A 24481-nucleotide genomic window follows, 5' to 3' on the forward strand; every position below is an offset into this window, starting at 1 on the left:
ACACACACACACACACACACACACACACACACACACACACACACACAGAATTCTCACTGCACTTGAATTTATAACTGCAGAGAAACTGGAAATGCTTGCTATGGGATGACAGGTGTTTCCTCTTCGTCTAATTTCTGAAAAACTCAGAAAAGAGATCAGTGGGCTTAATGATTTTCTAGAAAATCACCAGCAAGGCTGTTATAAAAGCCTATGTAATATAGAACATAATGCAAATTTTTTTATTGCTGGTTTAAATCTGTGTTGAAAGCAGAAGCCAAGAATACTTCTTATATGAAAATAAATTCTGGATGGATTTTATTAAATGTAAAACAGGTGAACTTAAAATGATGAGAAGAAAATATGGGTAAATACTTTTGAACTTTGTGCTTATAGTTGGTGGGGGGATTCTTTAAGCAAACCTGAAAATCAGAACTCATTTTTAAAGATCTTATATATATGACCAACTAATAATTAATACTGTACAGCAATTTTCCAAATGATAGGGCTAGTGTCTTAATATATAAGGAGCTCATACAAATGAATAAAGAACAAGACCACCAGAGAAAAAATGGCAAAAAAAAAAAATATGCAATTCACAGAAGATATAAAAATGGCCAATAAACATGTCAGTACACTAAATTCGTTACCAGAAAAAGAACAAACATAACGTCTCAATTACTAGAATAACAAATATTAAAAAATACTGATACCCTTGCTGTTTCAAAGAAACACATGCACCCCAATGTTTATAGCAGCACTATCAACAATAGCCAAAGTATGGAAAGAGCCCAAATGTCCATCGATGGATGAGTGGATAAAGAAGATGTGGTATATATATACTATGGAGTATTACTCGGCAATCAAAAAGAATGAAATCTTGCCATTTGCAACTATGTGGATGGAACTAGAAGGTATTATGCTGCTAAGCAAAATTAGTAAGTCAGGGAAAGACAAACATCATATGACTTTGCTCATATGAGGACTTTAAGACACAGAATGGATGAACATAAGGGAAGGGAAGCAAAAATAATATAAAAACAGGGAGAGGAACAAAACATAAGAGACTCTTAAATATGGAGAACAAACAGAGGGTTACTGGAGGGGTTGTAGAAGGGGGGATGGGCTAAATGGGTAAGGGGCATTAAGGAATCTACTCCTGAAATCATTGTTGCACTATATGCTAACTAATTTGGATGTAAATTAAAAAAAATTGTTTTTAAATACTGATATACCCTCACATTCTGTTAGTGGAAGTGTAAATTCATATCAAATTTCTAAAGAGCAAGTTAGGAAACCAGTTGAATTTTTAAATGTATATATCCTCTGACTTAGTGATTACTTCTGGAAATTTATCCTGGGGAGAAAAACAGAGTAAGTACCCAGATTTATACATCTTGTATAAGGCCGTTTGTTGCAACATTGTTTATAATACTGGAAGTTGGGTGGCTCAGTCAGTTGAGCGACCAACTTCGCTCAGGTCATGATCTCACAGTTTGTGGGTTCAGGCCCCTCATTGGGTTCTGCCCTGGCAGCTCAGGTCGGGTTCTGTGCTGGGAGCTCAGAGCCTGGAGCCTGCTTCGGAATCTGTGTCTCCTTCTCTCTCTCTGCCTCTCCCCGGCTTGCACTCTCTCTCTCAAAAATGAATAAACATTAAAAAAAAAATTTTTTTTAATGAATTATAATGGCATAGCATATGGAGGTAAAAAGTTATAATGAAGATTTATGTTCACTGCTGTTAAAAGATATCCATGCCTCATTTTAGCAAAGAAATCTTATATAATATTTTTTTAAGTTTATTTATTATTTTGTGAGAGACAGAACACAATAGGGGGAGGGGCAGAGAGGGAGAGAGAATCCCAAGCAGGTTCTGTGCAACCAGCATGAGCCTGATGTGGGGCTCAAACTCATGAAACCCTGAGATCAGGACATAAGCTGAAATCAAGAGTCGCAGACGCACAACTAACTGAGCCACCCAAGAGCCCCAAGAAATCTCATATATATTCTAATTCACATAAAATGTTAAATAGTGTACCTTGACAGAAATTATTTTAAGACTTTAAAATGATAATAAGCAGTTTCTTTTGGAGCATAGGAAAGGGACTCCACGTTGAACGTACATGCTCACTGTAAGCCTCATTTCAGAAATACTGAGAGAGGAATATGCATAACAGCTCAAGGAAATAAGACATACATATATTTCTCCAATATTAGGAACATGTAAAACTATTAGGAAGGATGTTCACCCAAACATTGACATTGTTTTTATCTTATTTATAGGGTTTTACATGACTTTAATGTACTTCAGTAAAATTTAGTCTAATTTGAAATTTTATTTTATAATGAATATCATCTTAAAATAAATCAATAAGGAAATTCTGAATTAAAAAATTGTTTGACACCTCTAGGCACACTACTTCTCTGGCCAGTGACAAATCTTGGTTTATCATGTAGTGTAAAAAATATTAGCACATGAACACTTGTTCTAGGATGTGTGAGGACACTGACTGCAGCCTCTCCAGGACTCTTGGTCTGAACTTAAACTACTGCCAAGTGCTCTGGGCACTGCCACCAAACCGTCTGACCTTCTGGTTTGTAACCTCTCCTGGAGGGTGCTGCTCCCCGGCAGTGTAAGGTCTGGCTGCTGGAATGCCCTGGTAGGGGAGCCCCCTTGCAGTGCTGCACAACGTGCTCCCCCATTCGCCTGGGTCGCTGGCCTTTTGTTTCAGCAGTGGAATGAGTCAGCGACAGCAGGAAACACCCCCAGCACAGGCCTGTAGTGAGTCAGGTGGAGCAGGACCCAGTACAGCAGGGAGTGGCCGCCTGGCAGGTGGCCCGAAAGCCAAGATGGCCCTAGGACAGCAGGGAGGGTGCAGCTCTCCCTCAAACAGGCCTCACAAGAGTTAAAGTCACAAAAGCATTTCTACTCTCAGTTACCTCAACCCTCAGATGCTTTTCATTTTCCCATAGCCCACAGATGGGTCCTGTTCTTGTAACATTCATTCTAAAGAAACTGTTTATTGGGGAAGAGTCAAACGTATCACCTTCATCTTGTTTTAAACTCCCGACCTCTACATAGTTTCCATCCCAGACCCCATGAGAAGGGGAGGAGCTTGGGAAGCCCAACCTATCCTAACAATAAAGCATGTTGTACCCAGCAAAAACAAAAACAAAAACAAAAAAAGCAGATGAAGTTGGTTTTTGGGGGGAGGGTGAGCTGATGGGGGAGAGAAAAATCAAATTGAGTTATATGGAGATATATGGCTCACTGCAGTCAGTAAATAGATTGGATCTATAAATCTCCATCAGTGGAACCCTGAGCAAATGACTGGACCTTATTTTTCTCATCTCCAAAACGGAAAGAATGTCTGTCCTTACTATTTCAAACGATTAGGGGGAGAATAACACCATGTACGTGAAAGTGCTTTGTAAACTGAAACTACCATTTCATCACTGATATTTGGAGAGGTAGTACTTCATTATACTACAGAAAATGTACTTGCCCACAGCTGAGTATGCTGTAGGAAATTGGTGGATATTTGTTGAATTGTCTGGAGAAAAACAGAACGAATACCTTTGGTAAAATAAAGGAGAGAAGAGATCCAATATGGGGATGCCTAACAAGACGATCTATTTTAAAGTTTAAAATATATATATATGCTGGGCAAAAGCAGAGGGCATGAGGAAACTCATCTCTCACATGTTATTTTATAAGCAGGAGACTGTCACATTCAGGGAAATGAATACCTGTTGAAGAAAGGCAATGATATTGTATCTATACATTAGCTACCATACACAGACTGCCAGTGAAATGGTGGCAGTCAACTTGTTCAACTGCCTTCTGTCTCTCCACAAGGAGAGCAGGAACACAAATCCAAGGCAGCACACCAGAAAGCAACAACGTCAATTACAGCAAAGATTTGGAATCCGAAGTTAAGCTTCCCACTAAATATCTAGGTTGGCCTCCTAGCTGCAGAGACTCTGAGAGTTGCACAAGGCAACAGATGAAAATGCTTACATTAAACTCAATGAAAAAAAATCAAGACCCACGACACTAATTGCTGCTGTCCAAACTATAGAAATCCTTCATTTGGTTTCCAACATCATGAGGGGAGGGAAATTTTATGATAACAGATATTCACCCCTGAGTACCAAAAGGCTTTTATTAAGAAAAGATTTATTTTCAAGTAATTTCCATGCCCAACATGGGGCTTGAACCCACAACCCCGAAATCAAGAGTCACATGCTCCATCGACTGAGCCAGCCAGGCACCTCCCCAAGAGACTTTTTAAAAATACTGTTCTGGGGGCGGCTGGGTGGCGCAGTCGGTTAAGCGTCCGACTTCAGCCAGGTCACAATCTCGCGGCCCGTGAGTTCGAGCCCCGCGTCGGGCTCTGGGCTGATGGCTCAGAGCCTGGAGCCTGTTTCCGATTCTGTGTCTCCCTCTCTCTCTGACCCTCCCCCGTTCATGCTCTGTCTCTCTCTGTCCCAAAAATAAATAAACGTTGAAAAAAAAAATTTTTTTTAAATAAAAATAAAAATACTGTTCTGGGGGCACCTGGGTGGCTCAGTCAGTTGAGCATCCAACTTCAGCCCAGGTCATGATCTCAAGGTTCATGAATTTGAGCCCCACATCGGGCTTGCTGCTGTCAGCCTGTCAGCACAGGGCCTGCTTCGGATCATTTGACCCCCCACTCTCCCTCTGCCCCTCCCCTGCTTGCGATCTCTCTTTCAAAAAATAAAACATTAAAAAAAATACTGTTCTGGATACAAATCTTATTATTTTTATACTTATCTTCTTAAAGAGTCTATTTTAACATTAATCTGGACTTTTTTATTTTTAAAGGTACCAATATAAACATTTGTTACCATCCTTTGCCATTTATAGCTATGCTCTCAGGTATCAGGTATCTAACCTTGATCATCCAGAGATCCTAGACTGTCATATTTTAATTCTTCCACCTCCAAACTCCCCATCAGCTGTCACGTGAAAGTATGCATCAGTGTCATTCTTACTTTTTGCGTCACTTTACACTTGGTCCATGTCAGTGGCCCCAAGGGGCTCCTAATAAAGGACAAGTGCGTGGGCTCTGTGAGAGTCCCCAGCTGCTCTGAAAGGCTAGGGTTGCTTGATATTCAGTGTTCCACTAAGTGGGGTCCTTTCACATAAACTCAGTGTTGGGCACAATTGTTCTTACCTCCATAGCTGTAGAAAGTATCCTTTTCTCTTCTTCCAATTACAGTTCCCAAGATCTCCACCTGTTTTATTGGATGCCCATTGTAAAAAAATACTCCTGAAATTAAAAAAAAAAAAAAAAAATCAGCCCTTGACAAATGGCAAGCCCCAAGAAATTCAAATGTCTTTTCCTTAAGGGTTCTAAGTAGAAAGTTTGGCTTTACTGAAGCCTGTACAAATGTAGAAAAGAGAAAACCAATGTTGCCCAACTAGATCTGGTTAATCTTCTTTCCACTTGTGAAAATGAAATGTGCATCCTTGTGGACCTATCACAAGGGGCCTGAAAACAGTATATTATGAGACCAAATCTATTTGGAGAGGCTATAAAGGAAAAGAGAGGAAATCACAAGAAAGGCTTCTTTGGCTTTTTTACTTGAGCTTTTCTAGGCAGCCAGTCATCATTTATATGAATTAGCAGCAGCTTTTTATTTTTTAAAATATTTTTAATGTTTATTTATATTTGAGACGGGGGGGAGGGGCAGAGAAAGAGGGAGACACAGAATCCAAAGCAGGCTCCAGACTCTGAGCTGTCAGCACAGAGCCCAAGTGGGGCTCGAACTCACAAACCGTGAGATCATGACCTGAGCCAAAGTCTGACATTTAACTGACTGAGCCACCCAGGCGTCCACCCCCACTTTCTTTTTTAAAGAGAAGATAATCAGGTTACAAAATGCTGCCTTTGGGGCCAGATTATAATTCAAAAACTTCTCTCCTTAAAACTGTTTTCAAAACCCAGAGAACAGATGCCAACGGGCAGCTTCCTGCCAGAGGAGAGACCTGAGAAGACAAATCATACGCTAACACCTGGAGGCCTTTTGTGGACTCTGGAAGGGTTGTAGAGGGACTCCTGGCTGCAGTGAGTCCCTGATTCCCACCCAAGGTCCCAGAGCTGTCCTGGCTCCTGCAGAGCTTCCTGTCTGCGCACCCCCAACATCCTAACCTAACTCCCTATTCTGGCTTAAGCTACTGGCATGTGCATGTGTCTCCTACAGCTAACGAAATCCAAACTAAAACCTCCAGCTTGTCCTTTTTCCCACCATGATGGCTGAATTCTTTAGTTTTAGAAAGAGGCTATAAACATTTAAATGGCCATTTCCTTTTAAAATAAAGATATGAGGGGCGCCTGGGTGGCGCAGTCGGTTAAGTGCCCGACTTCAGCCAGGTCACCATCTCGCGGTCCGTGAGTTCGAGCCCCGCGTCAGGCTCTGGGCTGATGGCTCGGAGCCTGGAGCCTGTTTCCGATTCTGTGTCTCCCTCTCTCTCTGCCCCTCCCCCCTTCATGCTCTGTCTCTCTCTGTCCCAAAAATAAATAAAAACGTAGAAAATAAAAAAATAAAATAAAGATGAGGGGTGCCCGGGTGGCTCAGTCAGTTAGATGTCCGACTTCGGCTCAGGTCATGATCTCGCAGTTCATGGGTTCAAGCCCCACATCGGGCTCTGTGCTGACAGCTCAGAGCCTGGAGCCTGCTCCAGATTATGTGTCTCCCTCTCTCTCTCAAAAATAAAGATTAAAAAACAAATTTTTAAAAATAAATAAATAAATAGATAGATAAAGATATTAATTGTAAACAAAGAAACATTCACCAATGTAGGCATCTGACCACCTCCTCCCTCCCCACCAAGCCTGGACAGAGCCTCTCTTCTCCACACCTACAGGGCTGGGCAGCAGGACGGCCCGAACCCTGAAGCCCTTCAAAACCTCCAGACTGGCGTCCACTGACAGCTCTCGTTTCCCATGTGGATAAAGGGGCTGGGGATGAGATAGTCATGGAGAGTCCCAGAGGATGGACAAGGAGGCTCTAAGCCTCAATCAGCTAGAGATCCTAGAAGGGTGAGATGTGGCTGGAAGGAAAACATGGTGGCAAATTTAGCCAAAAGAAGGCCCTCTCCCTCGCAGAGCATCCTTCTCAAGATGACTTAGTGGATTAGAGACCATGCCCAGGGCAACAAATGGGGGCCATGAGCTGAAATGGCAAGGCTACACAAGGGAAGGAGCCCGAGTCACTGTGTCATTCCCAAGGAGAGTCACCCCCTTCCAGGGACACTTGGGTTGAATGGGGACAAACTGGTTCCACAGAAAATCCACGACATTTCAAGTGCAGGATACTTACAATCAACTTCTCCTGAGTTCTTACGATTGATATCTAGGCCCCTTAGTTACCACCTTTGGTGAGACCTTTGGGGCCTCTGCCCCTGCCTGCCTGCACTGACCAAACACAAAGGGCAAGTTCAGAGGAGGGAGAGCCCTGCAGGACCTCTGCAGGCAAGCTCAGACTTCCTGTGGCAGAAGAAAGTTTAAATCAGGAGAATGAGCCTCACCTATGGATATGGGCATGGAGTCCTGTCCTGGAGCGCACCCCAACACCGTGCCCTGACATGCTTGTGTGCAGAGAAGAGCTACGGCATGGCCCTCCTTTGGTTTGCTGCAGAGCCAGGTGGGGCTTAGAGTGGCTTGAACTCCAGGCTGCTCTCTGGCTGCAGCCAGCACTTTCTGCTTCCCCAAATGCATTGTACAGGTAATAGCACTTTCTACCTGTGTCCTGAGCAGAGCCAGGTTGGAACCGTTCTCTGAATGTGACTGGCCTTCCCCTATCCCAGCTCAAAGATGGTCTGTCCTGGGATTGGTTTGCATTAGAGACAGCACACTCCACAGGAATCCATGTGTCAGTTGTGGCCCCAGGACCACAAAATAGGAGGAGGCAGAACTGTGGAGACCTCTGGACCCATTGGAGGATCCACTGTCTGTCCCTGAAATATCTTTCCAGCTGGTCCTAGAGCCACTATGGGGTGCTTCACTGGTGATGTCTGAAAGCCTGAGACAGTCCCAGGCCTCTGTGGGTTTCCCTGGACACCCTGGTATGTGCTGCTATGGTGGTTTTTATAGTAAAGAGCTGACACACTTTAAGAGTGGGAAAAGAGCTAACCAAAATGTATTCTGCCTACGCTGAAACATACAAAAAAGGTGGTAACAAGACTGGACTAATGACACAAGCCAGGGAAGTCTTCAAGTCACCTGTGATGGAGGCTAATCCTCCAGTGTTGCAAACTATGCTGCGCCACTCAATAAAAATCTGAACAGGTCTTCACTTGAGGACACAACAGACTTTCTCAAGAAAGCACAGGAAAGAGAGACCCCTAAACTTTTATCTCCTAGACTGACAATGGTCACCTTCGAGGACAGACCTAGTCACTCCAAGGTGCAAACAATCCTTCCAATCTTAAGTGATTGACGCAATAAACATCTTAAAAGCATCACAGAACAACAGAGAACCAATTTAAAAGAAAATAACACGTGGGTTGAATCAAAACACTCAGAGAAAATCAACTGAGGAGGAAACACGCTGCTTGGAAACAGAGAAGACACTTCCCAGAGCGTATGGAATCATGAACACCACATATCAGAAGCACAACCTACAAGAAGATGGAGGAAGACATGGAAAAGAATTGGGAGAGAACTTCCTTCTATCAAAACAAGATTCTCTTCTAGGACAAAAGGGCTCAATAAAAGTTGGATGGCAGCTCTGCTGACCGAAAGAAAGCTCAGTAAGCCAAGAAAAGAAAATAACCAAGACGACGGATACTGGCTTATGTGGAGTTTAGGCTGCAACCCCAAGTGTTTCTGCTCCTGCTGCCTTTGTTCCACATGCAGCCCAAGGAGGCACAAACATATCAGGGGGAATCATCTGGATCATCAGGGCTGCAGGAAGGAGGAGGGTCAAGCCAGGAGGGTTCAGGGATCTGGAATCACACAGGCAGGCTTGATTCAGCTTTCACAGTAGCCAACCCCCAAACAGCCACCACTCCAGCAAGACATTTGTCTGTTTTCTCTCTTTTAAAAATATATTTGATTTACCTCCTTTTAGTCTAACTGCTGTTATTTAATTGATGTATGAATGCATTCAAATACCTAAGATACTATCTGTTATTAATTTTTAATTTTATTTTAGAAAGGGGGGGGCACAAGGAGAGAGTGAGAGACAATCTTAAGCTCAGCAGGGCTCAATCCCATGACCCTGGGATCCTGACCTGAGCTAAAATCAAGATCAGATGTTCAACTGACTGAGCCATCCAGGTGCCCGATAAGATGCTATTTTTAGTATAATTCTTATGAATACACTATTTCCACTTCATTGGACCCTCAAGAATTAGTATAAGTACTGTATTTTGATTTAAGCAACATTCACTATATCCCATTATTAAAGTCTGACATGGATATTTAGAATAATAAAGACAATTTCTTTATGCTATAAACAAAAAGATGCAGCAAAAAAGACCCCAAAACCTATAAACACCACCACCACCACCACAAACTTTGTAACATTTTTTTCTTAACATTTTGTATTAGTTTAACCCTAAATTCACAGAGTTGACATTTTGCAACCATTTTGCAAGGCAATTCTGATGGCAAATAAGCAGAATAAGGTCAAATTTCAAGTCAAGGTCACAGTCTCCCACAAGACTGCTCTTTCTTCAGTCACTGACCCTAAATTTGGGGGTTCTCAGGCCACCCACACTTCTGACCAAAGCACTACAAATTAGGGGTTCCTGTAACTCACTCAGCTTTGATAATCTGCTAGAATGGCACACAACTCAGGAAGGTGCTAGACCTAGGACTGTAGTTTCTTAGTAAAAGGTACAAATCAGGACTATCTAAATAAAGAGAGGCATAGGACAAGGTCTGGGAAGGTCCAAGCACAAAGCTTCCATATCCACAGAACACATCACCCTCCCGATAAATCAATGTATGATTACCAACCAGGAAAATTCACCTGAGCCTCAGTGTCCAGAGTTTTTACTCGAGTTTCAGTATGCAGGCAAGACTCAATCCTTGGCCACACAACAACTCAATCTCCAGCCCCTCTCCCTTCCCAAGGGGTTGGGCTGATGTCACCCAGCTGGAAATCCCAGCCCTCTCCGATCACACGGTTGTTCTTTCAGGCATGGACAACCCCCATCCTCAAACCAAACCAAAAACAACACAGAATAAAAACCTAGACTAGACTAGGGGAATTTCCCACCCTTAGGGCCCTACAGTATAATCTAGAGAGTACTACTCTTGTGAAATTATGGTTGGTGTCTGCTTCAACCATGAAGTTTCATTTTAAAAACAAGAGTAGGCAGTTAGTTCGGTTTTTAACAGGATGCCTGGAGGCCAGCTATCAGGAAATTTAGATACCGGTCCGCGGCAACACTCCAAAACCAAAGCCACCAGAAGCTGGATCAAAACAGACAGACCCCAGACAAAGAAGGCCAGAAACCCTGATCAAGTAAGGGAGAAAAGGCATGAAACCCTGCTCACAAAAATATCCCTCCCAAAGTAATAAATTTTCCACCCCCTAACAACTGTCAATACAAGACACAAACCCAAAACCCCAGGCACAGCTCTCCACTGAGTTAGCCTGTTCTCACATCTCACTTTAATAAACTTTCCCACTTGCACTGCTCAACCATGTGTCTGGTCTCTCCTTGAATTCTTCCTTGCTAGGAGACAAAGAGCCTCTGGCAACATCCCTGGGAAGGACTGGGTGAAGGCACAGGGCCCGGGGGAGTGGTGAGGGGGGGTTTCCCCAGTCCACCTGGCAACAAAATCACATCTGGAACAGTATTACCAGTGACATAGCAAAGACCATCAGGATCAGTTTTCCTTGGTTTGTTGTTAATACATCGTAAAGTCCTTCAGCCACAAGAAGCGTTAAGCCCCTAGCATGCCCTGATATTTCCTTGAGCATCTACAGAAGACCTTTCTTTCAAATGCAAGGCTGGCATTTGGTGTGAAATTGCTTTCTTCCTGAGTTGAGCTATGAAGAATACCGGCCTGTTCTGGAAAATGGACAACTGTGGGGGAGGACGGCTGCCTTCCAAGGAAAAACAAAAAACAAAAAACAGACAATCTCCAACAATAATAGGAAACCAAGGTGTGGTGAAAAATATGCACAAAAGGCTTTAAAATAAGGCCATCCAAATGTATTTGTACATAGAACTGGAAACACACAAAACATCCTCTCATTAGAACTGTACATACTTGAGATTCTTGACTACTCCTGACTCACAGCTTGCTATTTGTTCAAAACAGCAAAGAGTTTAACCAAACTTCTCATATAACATAGTAAACATGTGAAGACCCATGCACAGCTAAGTGCATTATTTAAATCTACCTCAAATTATATTTGTTATGTCTTAGGTATGAAGAACCTATCTTTATTCTACCACTTTAAAAAAAGTGATTTCTTTAACTTTACATTTTTAATACTTTTTTTGCCCCAATTACTATTTCTTTGAGGGACCACTACATGCCTGGCACTGTTTTAAGCACTGTAATTACATAGGTGTATAAAGCAGATCACATCTTTCCTCTCAAGGAGTTTATACAACTTGGTTCTGATTAAGTGAAAACAAAACAAAACCCCACAAGAAAGTTAGGCCTGGTTAATCCCTATTTTTACAAAGAAGACACCTAACCTTTACAGGTGAGTCACATGCCCAGGCCAGTTAAGAGGCACAGTTGAGAAAGAGAACAAAGCCTAGAGATGCCTGGTCCAGTGAGCTTTCCACCAAGAGCTGTCCCAAAGAAAAACTACTGAGCCTGTTACAATATGAGAGATCTCAACTGCAGACAAAAACATTCCTCAGTACAAAGGTTACTTCCCCAAGCATTTATTTTAAGAAATAAAATTGAGATTTAGACTTTTTAACTTGCATAGAAATGAACTAATTTGAGAGTCCACGCTAGGTCATTTTCCCAGTCTGCAGGAGGCAAGGCTCTCCTGAAAGCCGCTAAGCCCCTAGCATTCTGCAGCTTTGAAGAAGGCTGGGGTGCAGGTGCAGCACAGGGCATCCTCCAGGCCCACCAGCCACATACCTGGTACCTGGCAGGACTCCTTCAAGTCCAGGATATCCCTGATGTAGAGTTTTGCAAAGGCTAGAAACACAGGATCCAAACCCCACAAGAGGGAAGGGGTCTCCTCTTCAGGTCGGCTGGATTCAGACTCCATCGGGAGGCTGGGCTTTGGCTTCCAGCCAACCCTGAAAGGCTCTGCGTCACTGAATCGATCTAGATAGGAGACAGAAAAAATCAGGATGCAAAGCGTTTAAAGTGGGTGAAATTGGCATGGCCCCGAAGCTGCTCCCGGGCGGGCATCCAGGACTCCGGTAGGGATAAATAAACCCAGGGGTCCGGGGCCTGTCCAAGCCAGGGGCCTAGAGGAAAGAGGCGCTCCTTGGGTGAGGGCCTGTACGTTCATTATGGTTCTCTCTCTGGAATCTCCTCTGCCCCACGGGAGTATTTCTCCTTCCCCCGAAGTACCAACTTCAAAACGGCTAAACGCTAACTTTTCACTTCGGGGAGCTATCCATACAGGCGTACCCTGAAACCGCTTTAATGGGCGGGGTCCAAGAGGAATGGGCGCCCACGTGGCCAAACACCAGGGGGGTCAGAAGGGGTGGATCTGTGCGTCGCCCTGCCCCTACACCTTCCGGTTCGGGGATACACTGAGGAAGGGAGGAAAACGGAAACGAAAAGCAGACCCGCTCCAAGCCCCTCCCGCCGTGTCGCGACGCTGGCCCCCGGCCCCCTGCCCTGAGGAGCGCGCAGGCCCGGCCCTTCCGGGCGCTCGAAGGCCTCGGGCGCCAAGGCCCCGCCCAGCGCAGAAGCGCCAGGCCCAGGTCTTCTTAGCAGGCGCGGGGGCAGGACACATCTCCCGACTTTCCACCCACCCACCTCTCCCCACCTGAGCCTTCCCTCCCGACTGCCGGAGTTTCGCCACGGCTCCGCCCCGCCCCGACCGCGGCCCCGCCTCATTCCAACGGGGCCCCGCCCCAATCTCTTAGCAGGTGGCGAGCCTGCCTAGCGTGTTTGGCTCAGGCAGTGCTCTGGTCCCTCCATCCGCGCGTTCTCCATGGGCTTCCGCTGGAGCGCGCAGCCCAAATCTCTGAGGCCTGGGAGCTGGCTCTGCAATTCCTGCTGCCCGAACCCCATCCTCCAAGTCTCCCTTTCAAGCCGTCTCCCGTTAGTGGTAGGACGATGAGTCAGGACCACCAAGACGTTGGGACTGGTTTGGGGGGCACGGGGTTTTTTCCTGATATATTAAATGAACAAATAAAAAACGCAATACCGAGAGCGGGACTACATTGTGGTATATTTTAAATGTTTACTTACACTTGGTGAGTGATCTACTAACACACACACGATATTGGGACTCTACTCACATTGGAGATAATGTCAGTATCTAAATGTGAGACCTTGAGTGAATGTGAAGTCTTGGCTCTAACCAAGGCTAGCCTTACAAGATCATGACAATAAATTTTGTCTTCTTTCCTCTTATTCAGTGTATTCTCTGGAATGTTGTACACTTAAGAATTTTGAAATACTGGCATTTTGGTAAATCATGGCTACCTTGATGGTGCTTGTCCCCATTGGCCCTAATTTAAGGTGAGAAAAGAGATAAAGGGCATCCAGATTGGCAAGGAAGAATTCAAACTTTCACTCTTTGCAGAGGACATGATACTCTATATGGGAAACCCAAAAGACTCCACCAAAAAACTGCTAGAACTGATACATGAATTCAGCAAAGTCACAGGATATAAAACCAACATACAGAAATCAGTTGCATTTCTCTACAGTAATGAAGCAGAAGAAAGAGAAATCAAAGAATCAATCCCATTTACAACTGCACTGAAAACCATAAAATACATAGGAATAAACCTAACCAAAGAAGTCAAGGATCTGTATGCTGAAAACTATAGAAAGCTTATGAAAGAAATGGAAGAAAATACAAAGAAATGGAAAAACATTCCATGCTTCTGGATTGGAAGAACAAATATTGTTAAAATGTTGACACTACCCAAAACAATCTACACAGTCAATGCAATCCCTATCAAAATGACACCAGTATTCTTCACAAAGCTGGAACAACCAATTTTAAAATTTGTATGGAACCATAAAAGACCCCAAATAGCCAAAGTAATGTTAAGAAAGAAAACCAAAGCAGGAGGCATCACAATTCCAGACTTCAAGCTATATTACAAAGCTGTAATCATCAAGACGGTATGGTACTGGCACAAAAAAACAGGCACATAGATCAATGGAACAGAGTAGAGAACCCACGAATGTACCCACAAATGTATGGCCAACTAATCCTTAGCAGAGCAGGAAAGAATATCCAATGGAAAAAAGACAGTCTCTTCAGCAAATGGTGTTGGGAAAACTGGACAGTGACACGCAGAAGAATGAACCTGGACCACTTTCTTACTACACAAAAATAAAATGGATGAAAGACCTAAATGTAAGACAAGAAACCATCAAAATCCTAGAGGAGAAAACAGGCAACAACCTCTTTGACTTTGGCTGCAGCAACTTCTTACTAGAAATATCTCTAGAGGCAAGGGAAACAAAAGCAAAAATGAACTACCGGGACCTCATCAAGGTAAAAGACTTCTGCATAGTGAAGGAGACAATCAGCAAAACTAAAAGGCAACTGATGGAATAGGAGAAGATATTTGCAAATGACATCGGATAAGGGTCAGTATCCAAAATCTATAAAGAACTTATCAAATTCAACATCCAAAGAACAAATGATCCAGTGAAGAAATGGGCAAAAATATGAATAGACACTTTTCCAAAGAAGACATCCAGATGGCTAACAGACACATGAAAAAATGCTCAACATCACTCATCATCAGGGAAAAACAAATCAAAACCACAATGAGATACCACCTCAAACCTTTCAGAATGGCTAACATTAACAACTCAGGAAACAACAGATGTTGGCGAAGATGTGGAAAAAGAGGAACCGTTTTGTACTGCTGGTGGGAATGCAAACTGGTGCAGCCACTCTGGAAAACAGTATGGAGGTTCCTCAAAAAATTAAAAGTAGAGCTACCCTATGACCCAGCAATGCACTACTAGGTATTTATCCAAAGGATACAAAAAGCTGATTCCAAGGGGCACATGCACCCCAATGTTTATAGCAGCATTATTAACAATAGCCAAATTATGGAAAGAGCCCAAATGTCCATCAGCTGAATGGGTAAAGAATATATATATATATATATATATATATATATATATATATATACACACATAATGGATGTATGTATATGGATACATACATATAAAGAATGGATATAAAGAATACACACACACACACACACACACACACACACACAATGGAATATTACTCAGCAATCGAAAGAATGAAATCTTGGCATTTGCAATAACGTGGATGGAACTATAATGTATTATGCTAAGTGAAATAAATCATTGAGAGAGAAAAGAATACCGTATGATTTCACTCATATGTGGAATTTAAGAAACAAAACAAATGAACATTGGGGATGGGAAGGAAAAATAAGATAAAAGATACTCTTAAATACAGAGAACAAACTGAGGGTTGTTGGAGGGGTGTTGGGTGGAGGGATGGGCTAAATGGGTGATGGGCATTAAGGACAACACTTGTTGGGATGAGCCCTGGGTGTTATCTGTAAGTGATGAATCACTAAAGTCTATTCCTGAAACCATTATTACAGTGTATGTTAACCAATATGGATTTAAATAAAATTTAAAAAAGAAAGATCAATGTATTTTGTGGGGAAATACAGGTCATTCCTTTTGAGGAAAAAAAAAAAAAGAAGAAAAGATAGCCACATTCCACTCCCAAAAGTAAATAGGAAAGCTACATCATAACCTTACTCAAGATGGCAAGAGTTCTTACTAATTTATAGGGACTCTGTACAATGGAAGGAGGGAGTAGAGGTCATTCTGGCAGGCCACTCCTGGGGGAGGCAGGTAGTGGCCAAAGAGATAATTACTAAACTGTTTAGCAGAGAAGGAACTTTAAGCAGCTGGAATGAAAATGTCATTAGAATGACGGCATTTAATTACATCCCTGACCACTGAAGGAGCTGAAAAACAGAACCCTTGGCAAAGCATAGCATTGCCCATATTCTACTGCAATGAACAGTTGTTTCTGTAGAGTTTAAGATTCAATTAAAAGGGGCACCTAGGTGGCTCAGTTGGTTAAGCATCCGACTTTTATTGAGGTCATGATCTCATGGTATGTCGGTTCAAGCTCCACAGCTCAGACCCTGGAGCCTGCTTCAGATTCTGTCTCCCTCTCTGTCTGCCCCTCCTGCACCCACACTGTCTCTCTTTATCAAAAATAAATAAACATTAAAAAAAAATTTAAGATTCAATTAAGAGAAGATACCTTTTTAATAGGAGGAAGTTTCTCTTCAAGGAAGCACATCCAGTAGGACACCCAGAAGGATGGGTGCTCCTGGTTGACCTATCAGATAAGGAGAGAGACAGGTCGAGTGACATTTTCCTGGTTGAACACATCCAGGGTAGAACCCAAGAAGAAAATCAGTACTGTGTGTACTCAGAACCTGAGATTTTAGGAGTGACTCTTTTGGTTCACCCAGGGGTAGAGTGCTAGAGCCCTTGGGAACCTCAAGCTTACTACCAGCCTTGGGGAGGGCCACACCAGGTCGGGGGAACAGAGCAGACTGCCCCTAACATCATCTTTTACAATGAAGGGAAGATTCCTTGGAAACCAAAGATGCTTCTTTTTATCTGAGCTTAAAACTTGAAGTAGCAGATTGCAACTGAAACCCAAGGTGAGATGTGGAACAGAATTTCCAGACTACAGAAGCATCTAGGGGGTTGGGAGGACCTTCCTCCTACCATCTTCACCACCATAGACTCCAAGTTCACCAATCAACCACCTGGAGATGTGCAAAGGACTCCTGAAATCATGAGCACTAGAGGGCTCTTTCAGCTTGGGACTCCACAACACGGCCAACCAGATATTTCAAAACCCAATAGTCAACTCTTAATGCTGGGAACCTTTCTTATGGAATTAGCCATTGCACTTCTCAATGTGAAATAATGTTTCATTTTGCAAGCACTTTTGACAAGCTAGACAATTTTTTCTAGAAAGTTCAGATTTTAGCAAATTCTTCTGGAAATTGAGGGGATTGAACTGCACAGCTCCTACTTCAAATTGCAGATTATCTTGCCTTAACCATTTTGACATTTTACTGGTAGAATGGAGTTTGTCCACTTGTATATTGGGTTAGATTTTCTGGCTGAAGTGTATAATAAAGATAACTTACTGACATTTTTATTATGTTAACTTTATAACCCTGGGGGGATATCTTTAGTTATTCAGCATACCTTGAACACTCTGTGTGCTATGTGGGAGCACTAACAATTTTTATTTCACTGGAGCTAGAAGAGTTATGCATGTAATATATTAAATAACAAGGCAAGAGCCTGACTTTCACATAAATACGGGATGTGTGGCCTGGATAGTAACTATTGTATGGGTTAGAGGAGGTAAATGGGGGAGGGGCTCATTAAATAAGATAACATGCAGCTGCTGAAACAAAGTAAACACTTGATACATATAAGATTTTATTATTAACTATGGAGTTGGGATTTAAGCTAGGGTTTGAGACTGTGGAGGGGCTGTTCATTTATCTGTGAAGCATTTTCGTAAAGCACTTGTCAAGGACTATACCAGACACTGAGGGTAAGAAGGAGACAGGACAGACTGGGAAGAGCCCTCATGGAGCTTCCATTCTGTTGGGGGAAGGAGGGAAGGACAATAAACAAAATAAGTAGAGATAGTCCTCAGTATTTTGAAGGAAATAAAAAAATGTATTATGATTGGGGCACCTGGGTGGTTCAGTCCGTTGAGTGTCTGACTTGAGCTCAAGTCACGATCTTGTGGTTCTGAGTTGAAGCCCCACATCGGGCACGGAGCCTGCTTCAGATCCTCTGTCCCCCTTTCTCTGCCCTTCCACCGCTTGGGCTCTCTCAAAAATAAACATTAAAACTTTTTAAAAATATAAAATAAAATAATGTATTACGATCGCTCATAATGGGGTGTGAGATGTCCTATGTATAGATCTACTTTCATCAGATGAGATAAAGCAATATTCAGACTGAGACCTGAAAGATGAGAAAGAGCTGGGCCCCGAAAAATGCTGCAGAAAGAGCATTCCAGGCACCAGAGTAATGGGGGATGTCTGGAGGCAGGAAAGTACTTTCTGGTTGGAGGAGCAAAGAAAACATGGGGGAGAGTGGTTTCAAATGCAATTGGAGAGAGAGGCAGATGGCAGATTCCTAAGGGTCTTGCAGACCATGACAGGTCAGGATTATATTCTCAGTCTCCCTAGATGCCCAGAGAGGGATAATATTGTGATAGGGTGGGAGCAGGGCAAAGAAAGCAGGGTGAGCTGGGCACATTTGTGGGCAAGGTGACACAAGGGCCTGGCTTAGAGGGCAGCTGGAGTAGAAACAGGCTGCAGACCAAGATTTCAGCTAGAAGCTGAAGAGCTTCAATTGGTTGCTACTTTTATTCCCTGTGAACAATAGAGGGTTGTTGATTACAGATCAGAGGAAGCATTTAATACAATTTTTAAAATTGCAGGCAGGGGGTTGTGGGAGGGGTGATGGGCTAAATGGGTAAGAGGCATTAAGGAATCTACTCCTGAAATCATTGTTGCACTATATGCTAACTAACTTGGATATAAATTTAAAAATTAATGAATTAAAAGTAAATAAATAAATAAAATAAATAAAATTGCAGGCGTACCTGCCCTATCTAACATACTATGTTAGGGAATACAAACATGAGTAAGAAGAGTTTTGTGCCCAATTTACTGAATCTATCCTGAAATTTTTGTGGGGTTTTTTAAATGTTTATTTATTTATTGATTGATTTAGAGAACATGCATGTGCAGGGTAGAGGGGAGGGGCAGAGAGGGAGAGAGAATCCCAAACAGGCTCCACGCTATCAGCACAGAGCCCAACATGTGGCTTGATCTCACAAACCATGAGATCATGACCTGAGCTTAAATTAAGAGTCAGATGCTGACCTGACTGAGCCACCCAGGCACCCCTACAAATTCTGTTTTAAGGATACTTACCAAATAACGGTGAAGCAGCTAGAGTAAAAAGACATTGCTGGGCCTATTATCATGGGCCTCACCGGTATCACTTCTCCTCAGCAGCCTTGCTCAATCCCTTGTGATGTCACCCACCCCCCTCTGTCTGGCTTCTCTCTGGCATATAAGCATGCTCTTCTCCTCTCTTTCAATGTCACCCAAATTTAAGGAAACAGCCTCTCTGAGGACCCCAGCCCATCAAGCCCCTCTAGCTCTCTTGATCTCCTTTCAAAGCTAAATTTCTTGGAAGAGTAATACGTGTGTCCTATTCACACTTGTTTCTCATTTAACCTACCACAGTCTGGCTCAGCTTAACTTTCAACTTTCAGTGGAGTCCCCCATTCCACTGAACCTTCTCTCCTAAGGTTGGCAATTACATTCAAATTCTCAAACACAGTGGATACCTTCCTTCTCATGATTCTTCATTTTTTCTGACTTTCTAGCACTTGATGTTGATCTGATCATATTTTCTCCCTATCCCACCTAGGCTTCCTGACATCCTTTTGTGGTTTCCCTTCTACCACTCCATTTCTTCCTTCTCAGTGTCCTCTTCCACTGTTAATCCCTTACATTGATACTTCCCAAGGTTAAGTCTCCTGCCTACTTCCTTCTCACCCCATGTGCTCCCTCTGAGTTGCCTCTTCCAAACCCATGGCTTCAACTGAACCGTTATTCCCATGATTCTCACCTCTTCATATCCCAGCACTTTCCCTGGAGCTTCACATCTGAATTTCCAACTGGACCCCTCTAAGTATCTCAAACTAAACCTCTGCCACCACAGTTCTGCCCCTCTCTTCTCTGTCAAATGGATGTCACCACCACCCACCAATCATCTAAGTCAGAAAACTAGAAGGTTTCATGGACACCTCCCTCTCTCTCACCCTTAGATGAAATTAATCACGAAGACCTACCAGTTCTGCTTCCTAAATATGTCTTCTTAATTTAGTCCCTCCTCCCTGCCTCTGTTGCCATAGCCTTAGTCTAGGCTTTCATCATGGATTGTCTGGATTGCTGTCACCACTCTCCCAACCCGTTCTTCTACCTCTAGCCTGGCCCGTCTCCAGTTCGTGGTCTCTGCTGCTGCCAGGATGATCCTTATGAAATGTAAATTGCACAACACTACTCCTTTGTCTAAATAAATTCTCTCAATGACTTTATGTAGTCTGCAAAATAAAGTTCAGATTTCTTAGCACCTGGCATCTGGGTGACTCAGTCGGTTAAGCATCCGACTTTGGCTTAATTCATGATCTCACGGTTCATGTGTTCAAGCCCCACGTTGGACTCTGCACTGACAGCATGGAGACTGCTTGGGATCCTCTCTGTCTCCCTCTCTCTCTCTCTGCCTCTCTCTTTCTCTCTAAAAAATAAATAAATAAACTTAAAAAATGTTTTAAAATATTTTGTGGCATTTCATACCAGGTTCCTCATGGCTTGGCTACTGCCTACCTCTGGGCTCATCTCCTACCAACCCCTCACAGCTATCCTACTCTCTAGGTTAGTATCTCCCCAGTGCTGTTCTGAGGAGCACTTCCTCAAGATATTAATAATAAGTCTGGTTAAATCAGAGAAAGGATGAAAACAAATTTCAACACAGTAATAGGCATTGAGAATGTCCAAGAAAGGAACAGAGTGTGTCAAGTTTGAGTGCTCAGCTCTGTTAACATCTCAAGGAATTCAGTTTGAGAAATGCTACTGCAGGAATATGAGACAACTTAGCAGTCCTAAAATATGCCATGTTCTCTTTCCTTCTCCCCCTCTGCCTGGAATGCCATTCAATTACTAATTAATTTTTAAAATACACTGCATTTGCTAAGGAGTGCTATATACTGGGCATATAAAGGGCAAAGAGGCTCCACATGGGCCAAACAAGGAAAAGTGTGATTACAATGCATCAAGATAAATGCTATGTAACTTGGCAGGGGACCCGAGTTGGGGAGATGGGGAGACAGCAGCCTTACCTCCTCCCCTTTCACCTGGGTTATCTCTGAGATAGGCATCAGTTTTCACTTCACGAATTTTGAGATCTACTTGTTAAGTGTATATGTATTTATAATTGTTATATCATCCTGAGGTATTGACACTTCTATCATTACAAAATGTCCCTGTTTGTCTCTAGTAATATTTGTCTTTAAGTCTACTTTGTCTAATATTTATAAAACCACTCCAGATCTCTAACAATTACTGTTTGAGTGGTATATCTTTTCCATCCTTTCACTTTCAACTTATTTGTGTTTTTGCTTTTTTTTTTTTTAAGATTTTATTTTTAAGTAACCCAATGTGGGGCTAAAACCCACAAACCCCAACATCAAGAGCCACACGTTCTACCGACTGAACCAGCCAGGCACCCCTCAACCTATTTGTGTCTTTGAATCTAAGGTCTCTTAAAGATAGCATATGGTTGGATAGTGTGTTTTTATCCAGTCTGACAATCTCTGCATCTTGATTGGGCTATTTAGACCTTTCACATTTAATGCAATTGCTGATTTGGTTGGACTTATATTTGCCATTTTTCTCTATTTGTTTTCTATATGCGAGCTCTATTTTTTATTCTTCTACTCCTCCTTGACTGGCTTCTTTTATGTAATGTAACATTATGTAATGTTTTCAATGTAACATTTAAGTTACTTTGTTAGTTTTGAATAAAAAAATTAGTTTTTTAGGGATTTCTTAGAGATTATAATCCAAGGATTACAATATGCCTTTTCATTTATCACAGTCTATTTCAGATCAGTACTAATTTAATTCCAGAAAAATGTAGAAGCTTTGCTTCAACATATTTCTATTCCCTCCCCCCTTTCATGCTGTTATTATCATTTTTATTACATCTGTATATGCTATAAGTCCAACCATACAATGTTACAATTATTGCTTTGTATAATTGTATGTCTTTTAAAGAAGTTAAGACAAGACATGAGAAACAGAGAACTATGGTCTTTTATATTAGCCCATATAATTATTATCTCTGGTACTCTTCATTTCTTCCTGTACATAGGGCATTCCAAATTGCATGAGCCCCTTTGACTATGGCAGAGTTATTGCTGGTACTCATGGCCTGCTCTGCCTTAACAGGGCATCTATATTGGTCAACCTGGGGCTGGAGACAGGGTGGGGAATGGGGGAATCCCCAGGCCAAAATGCCATAGACGCCTACCATTCTTACCTGAAGTCTAAGCATAAATGCTTTTCAGATCGTTGTATGATTTTGATCTATTCTTAGAATGCTGAAATAATTATTCTGGTCAATTTTGTCCAGTTTTATATCTGTATTTTGGGGAGATTATTTGCTGATCTTTTCAACCAGCTGTGGCTGGAAGTCCTGCAGGGTAGGGCTTTAGTTAATAGAAGGGCCATTGGGTCAGGCAAAATGACGTGGCTTAAGAAATAAGGGGGGAGAAACTGAATCATAGAATAAGGCCAGAAATTACCTAGTCTGAGAAAACAGTTCCTCACAGCCCATCCTGCCTCACGGACTTTGAAAAGGACTCCTAAGTCAGCATGAGGCATGGTGTGAACCAGTGCGCAGTTCACTGAACCACTTTCTGGAATGAGGAGAACGAAATGACATTTGGCTGTGGTGAGACACCCTCTAGGTACTTACATTTAAAACAACGAACTCCTTCCTGCCCAATGGTCTGATATACCAAAGGAAGGCCAGAAACTAGGATGATGATCTTGGCAAAGATGAAGAGGAGAAAGTAATTGGCTGGGGTTTATCCTGGAGAACAGAGAATGACTTTCTTATGAGGAAAACCTGTGTCTCAGGAGCCAGGATTGAGTGCATGAGAAAGAATTTTCTATTTTGAATTTTAAAAGTCTGTATCTCAAAGAAAGTAGAATGGTGATTGCCAGAGTCTGGAGAGAGGGTAATGGGGAGTTGTTATTAGTACTATTTTGAGAGAGAGAGAGAGCACAAGCAGGGGGGAGAGAGCATCTTAAGCAGGCTCCACGCTTAGTGCGGAGCCTGACAATGGGGCTTGATCCCACGACCGCAAGATCATGACCTGAGCTAAAATCAAGAGTCAGTCTCTCAACCGGTTGCACCACCCAGGCACCCAGGGGAGTTATTTAATGCTGCCGAGTTTCAGTTTTGCATGATGAAAAGAGTTCTGGAGATGGTTGGTGGTGATGGTTGCACAAAAATATGAATGAACATACCTAATGCCACTGAACTGTATACTTAAAAATGATAACAATGGTAAATTTTATGTGATGTGCATTTTACCACAAAAAAAATTTTTTTAATGTTTATTTATTTTTGAGAGAGAATGAACAGGGAAGGGGGAGAGAGAGAGAGAGAGGAAGACACAGAATCCGAAGCAGGCTCCAGGCTCTGAGCGATCAGCATAGAGCATGATGCAGGGCTCGAACCCACAAACCACAAGATCATGACCTGAGCTGAAGTTGGACGCTTAACTGACTGAGCCACCCAGGTGCCCCTAGCGTAATTTTAAAAACTGAAAGAAGGTCTGAATCGCAAGGCAATGTTGAGCATAGTGTGTGCTTAATGGTATGTAAACCTATGTGACAGTCACCTGTGCACTGTATTACACCTGATCTTTTAAGCCACAGATCCACATCATGTTTTGCCAAGTGGAGAGAGTCCCTTACTTACTGGATGGTTTATGAAATAGATGGACTGTATTCAATTGGACCCATGCTCATAATAAGGTGAATGGAAACAATCAAGCCTTGATTCTTCACCTCGAGACTTGGGTACACACCCACACTTCTGAGAAAGTCTCAGAGTATTGCTCTGACAGATGACAGATGTCCTTACATGGGCAGCACTGGCAATACAACTACTTCCCTAATGGTCACCAGCTATCTGCCAGCACACCAGCTGGAAAATAAACTGTGTCTTATTCTTATATTTCTCCTCTTATTATAAAGATGCTGCAAAGACTGTAAAGCACTTGGAACTATGGATTAAATTTTGGAGAAATGGGGTTAATAGTCATAATAACAGGCTAGGATAAGAGGATTAATAAAAATATCAAGAAGGAATTAGAGCTTTTCTTTTTACCCAGGACCTTTATAAAAGCTTGATCAAATAAATTGTGTACAGCTGTACCTACAATTTTAAGACTAAAAGTGATGATGTGTTTTCTATTTTTTTAATGTTGGGCATATTTTGTCTATTTAATGACAAAAGTAATTTATTTTTTTAAGTTTATTTATTAAACTTAAAGAGAGAGAGAGAGAGAGAGAGAGAGAGAGTATGTGCAAGAGGGGGAGGAGCAGAGAGAGAGAATCCCAAGCAGGCTCCACGCCATCAGCGTAGAGCCTGATGTGGGGCTT

General features: G+C 42.5%; 1 protein-coding gene across 8 annotated transcripts in view; it reads right to left on the reverse strand.

Moving 5' to 3' along the window:
• The window catches only part of STN1 (STN1 subunit of CST complex), a 66887-nt gene extending 53903 nt beyond the window's left edge, over positions 1 to 12984 (reverse strand). For 2 of the 8 annotated variants that reach the window (XM_040486345.1, XM_040486348.1), the window contains exons 1-3: positions 12597 to 12778; positions 12093 to 12284; positions 5196 to 5291 (exon numbers count right to left, since the gene is read on the reverse strand). In XM_040486345.1, the coding sequence (XP_040342279.1) occupies positions 5196 to 5291; positions 12093 to 12225 (229 nt within the window). In that variant the 5' untranslated portion in view covers positions 12226 to 12284; positions 12597 to 12778. Of the gene's footprint in view, positions 1 to 5195; positions 5292 to 12092; positions 12285 to 12562; positions 12788 to 12960 lie in introns of those variants that run through there. The other 6 variants (XM_040486347.1, XM_040486343.1, XM_040486349.1 and 3 more) reach the window with 6 other exon arrangements.
• Positions 12985 to 24481: the final 11497 nt, after the last annotated feature.

The sequence above is a fragment of the Herpailurus yagouaroundi genome, unplaced genomic scaffold, assembly GCF_014898765.1.
Source record: "Herpailurus yagouaroundi ecotype Mexico unplaced genomic scaffold, PumYag 163, whole genome shotgun sequence".
NCBI lineage: Eukaryota > Metazoa > Chordata > Mammalia > Carnivora > Felidae > Herpailurus > Herpailurus yagouaroundi.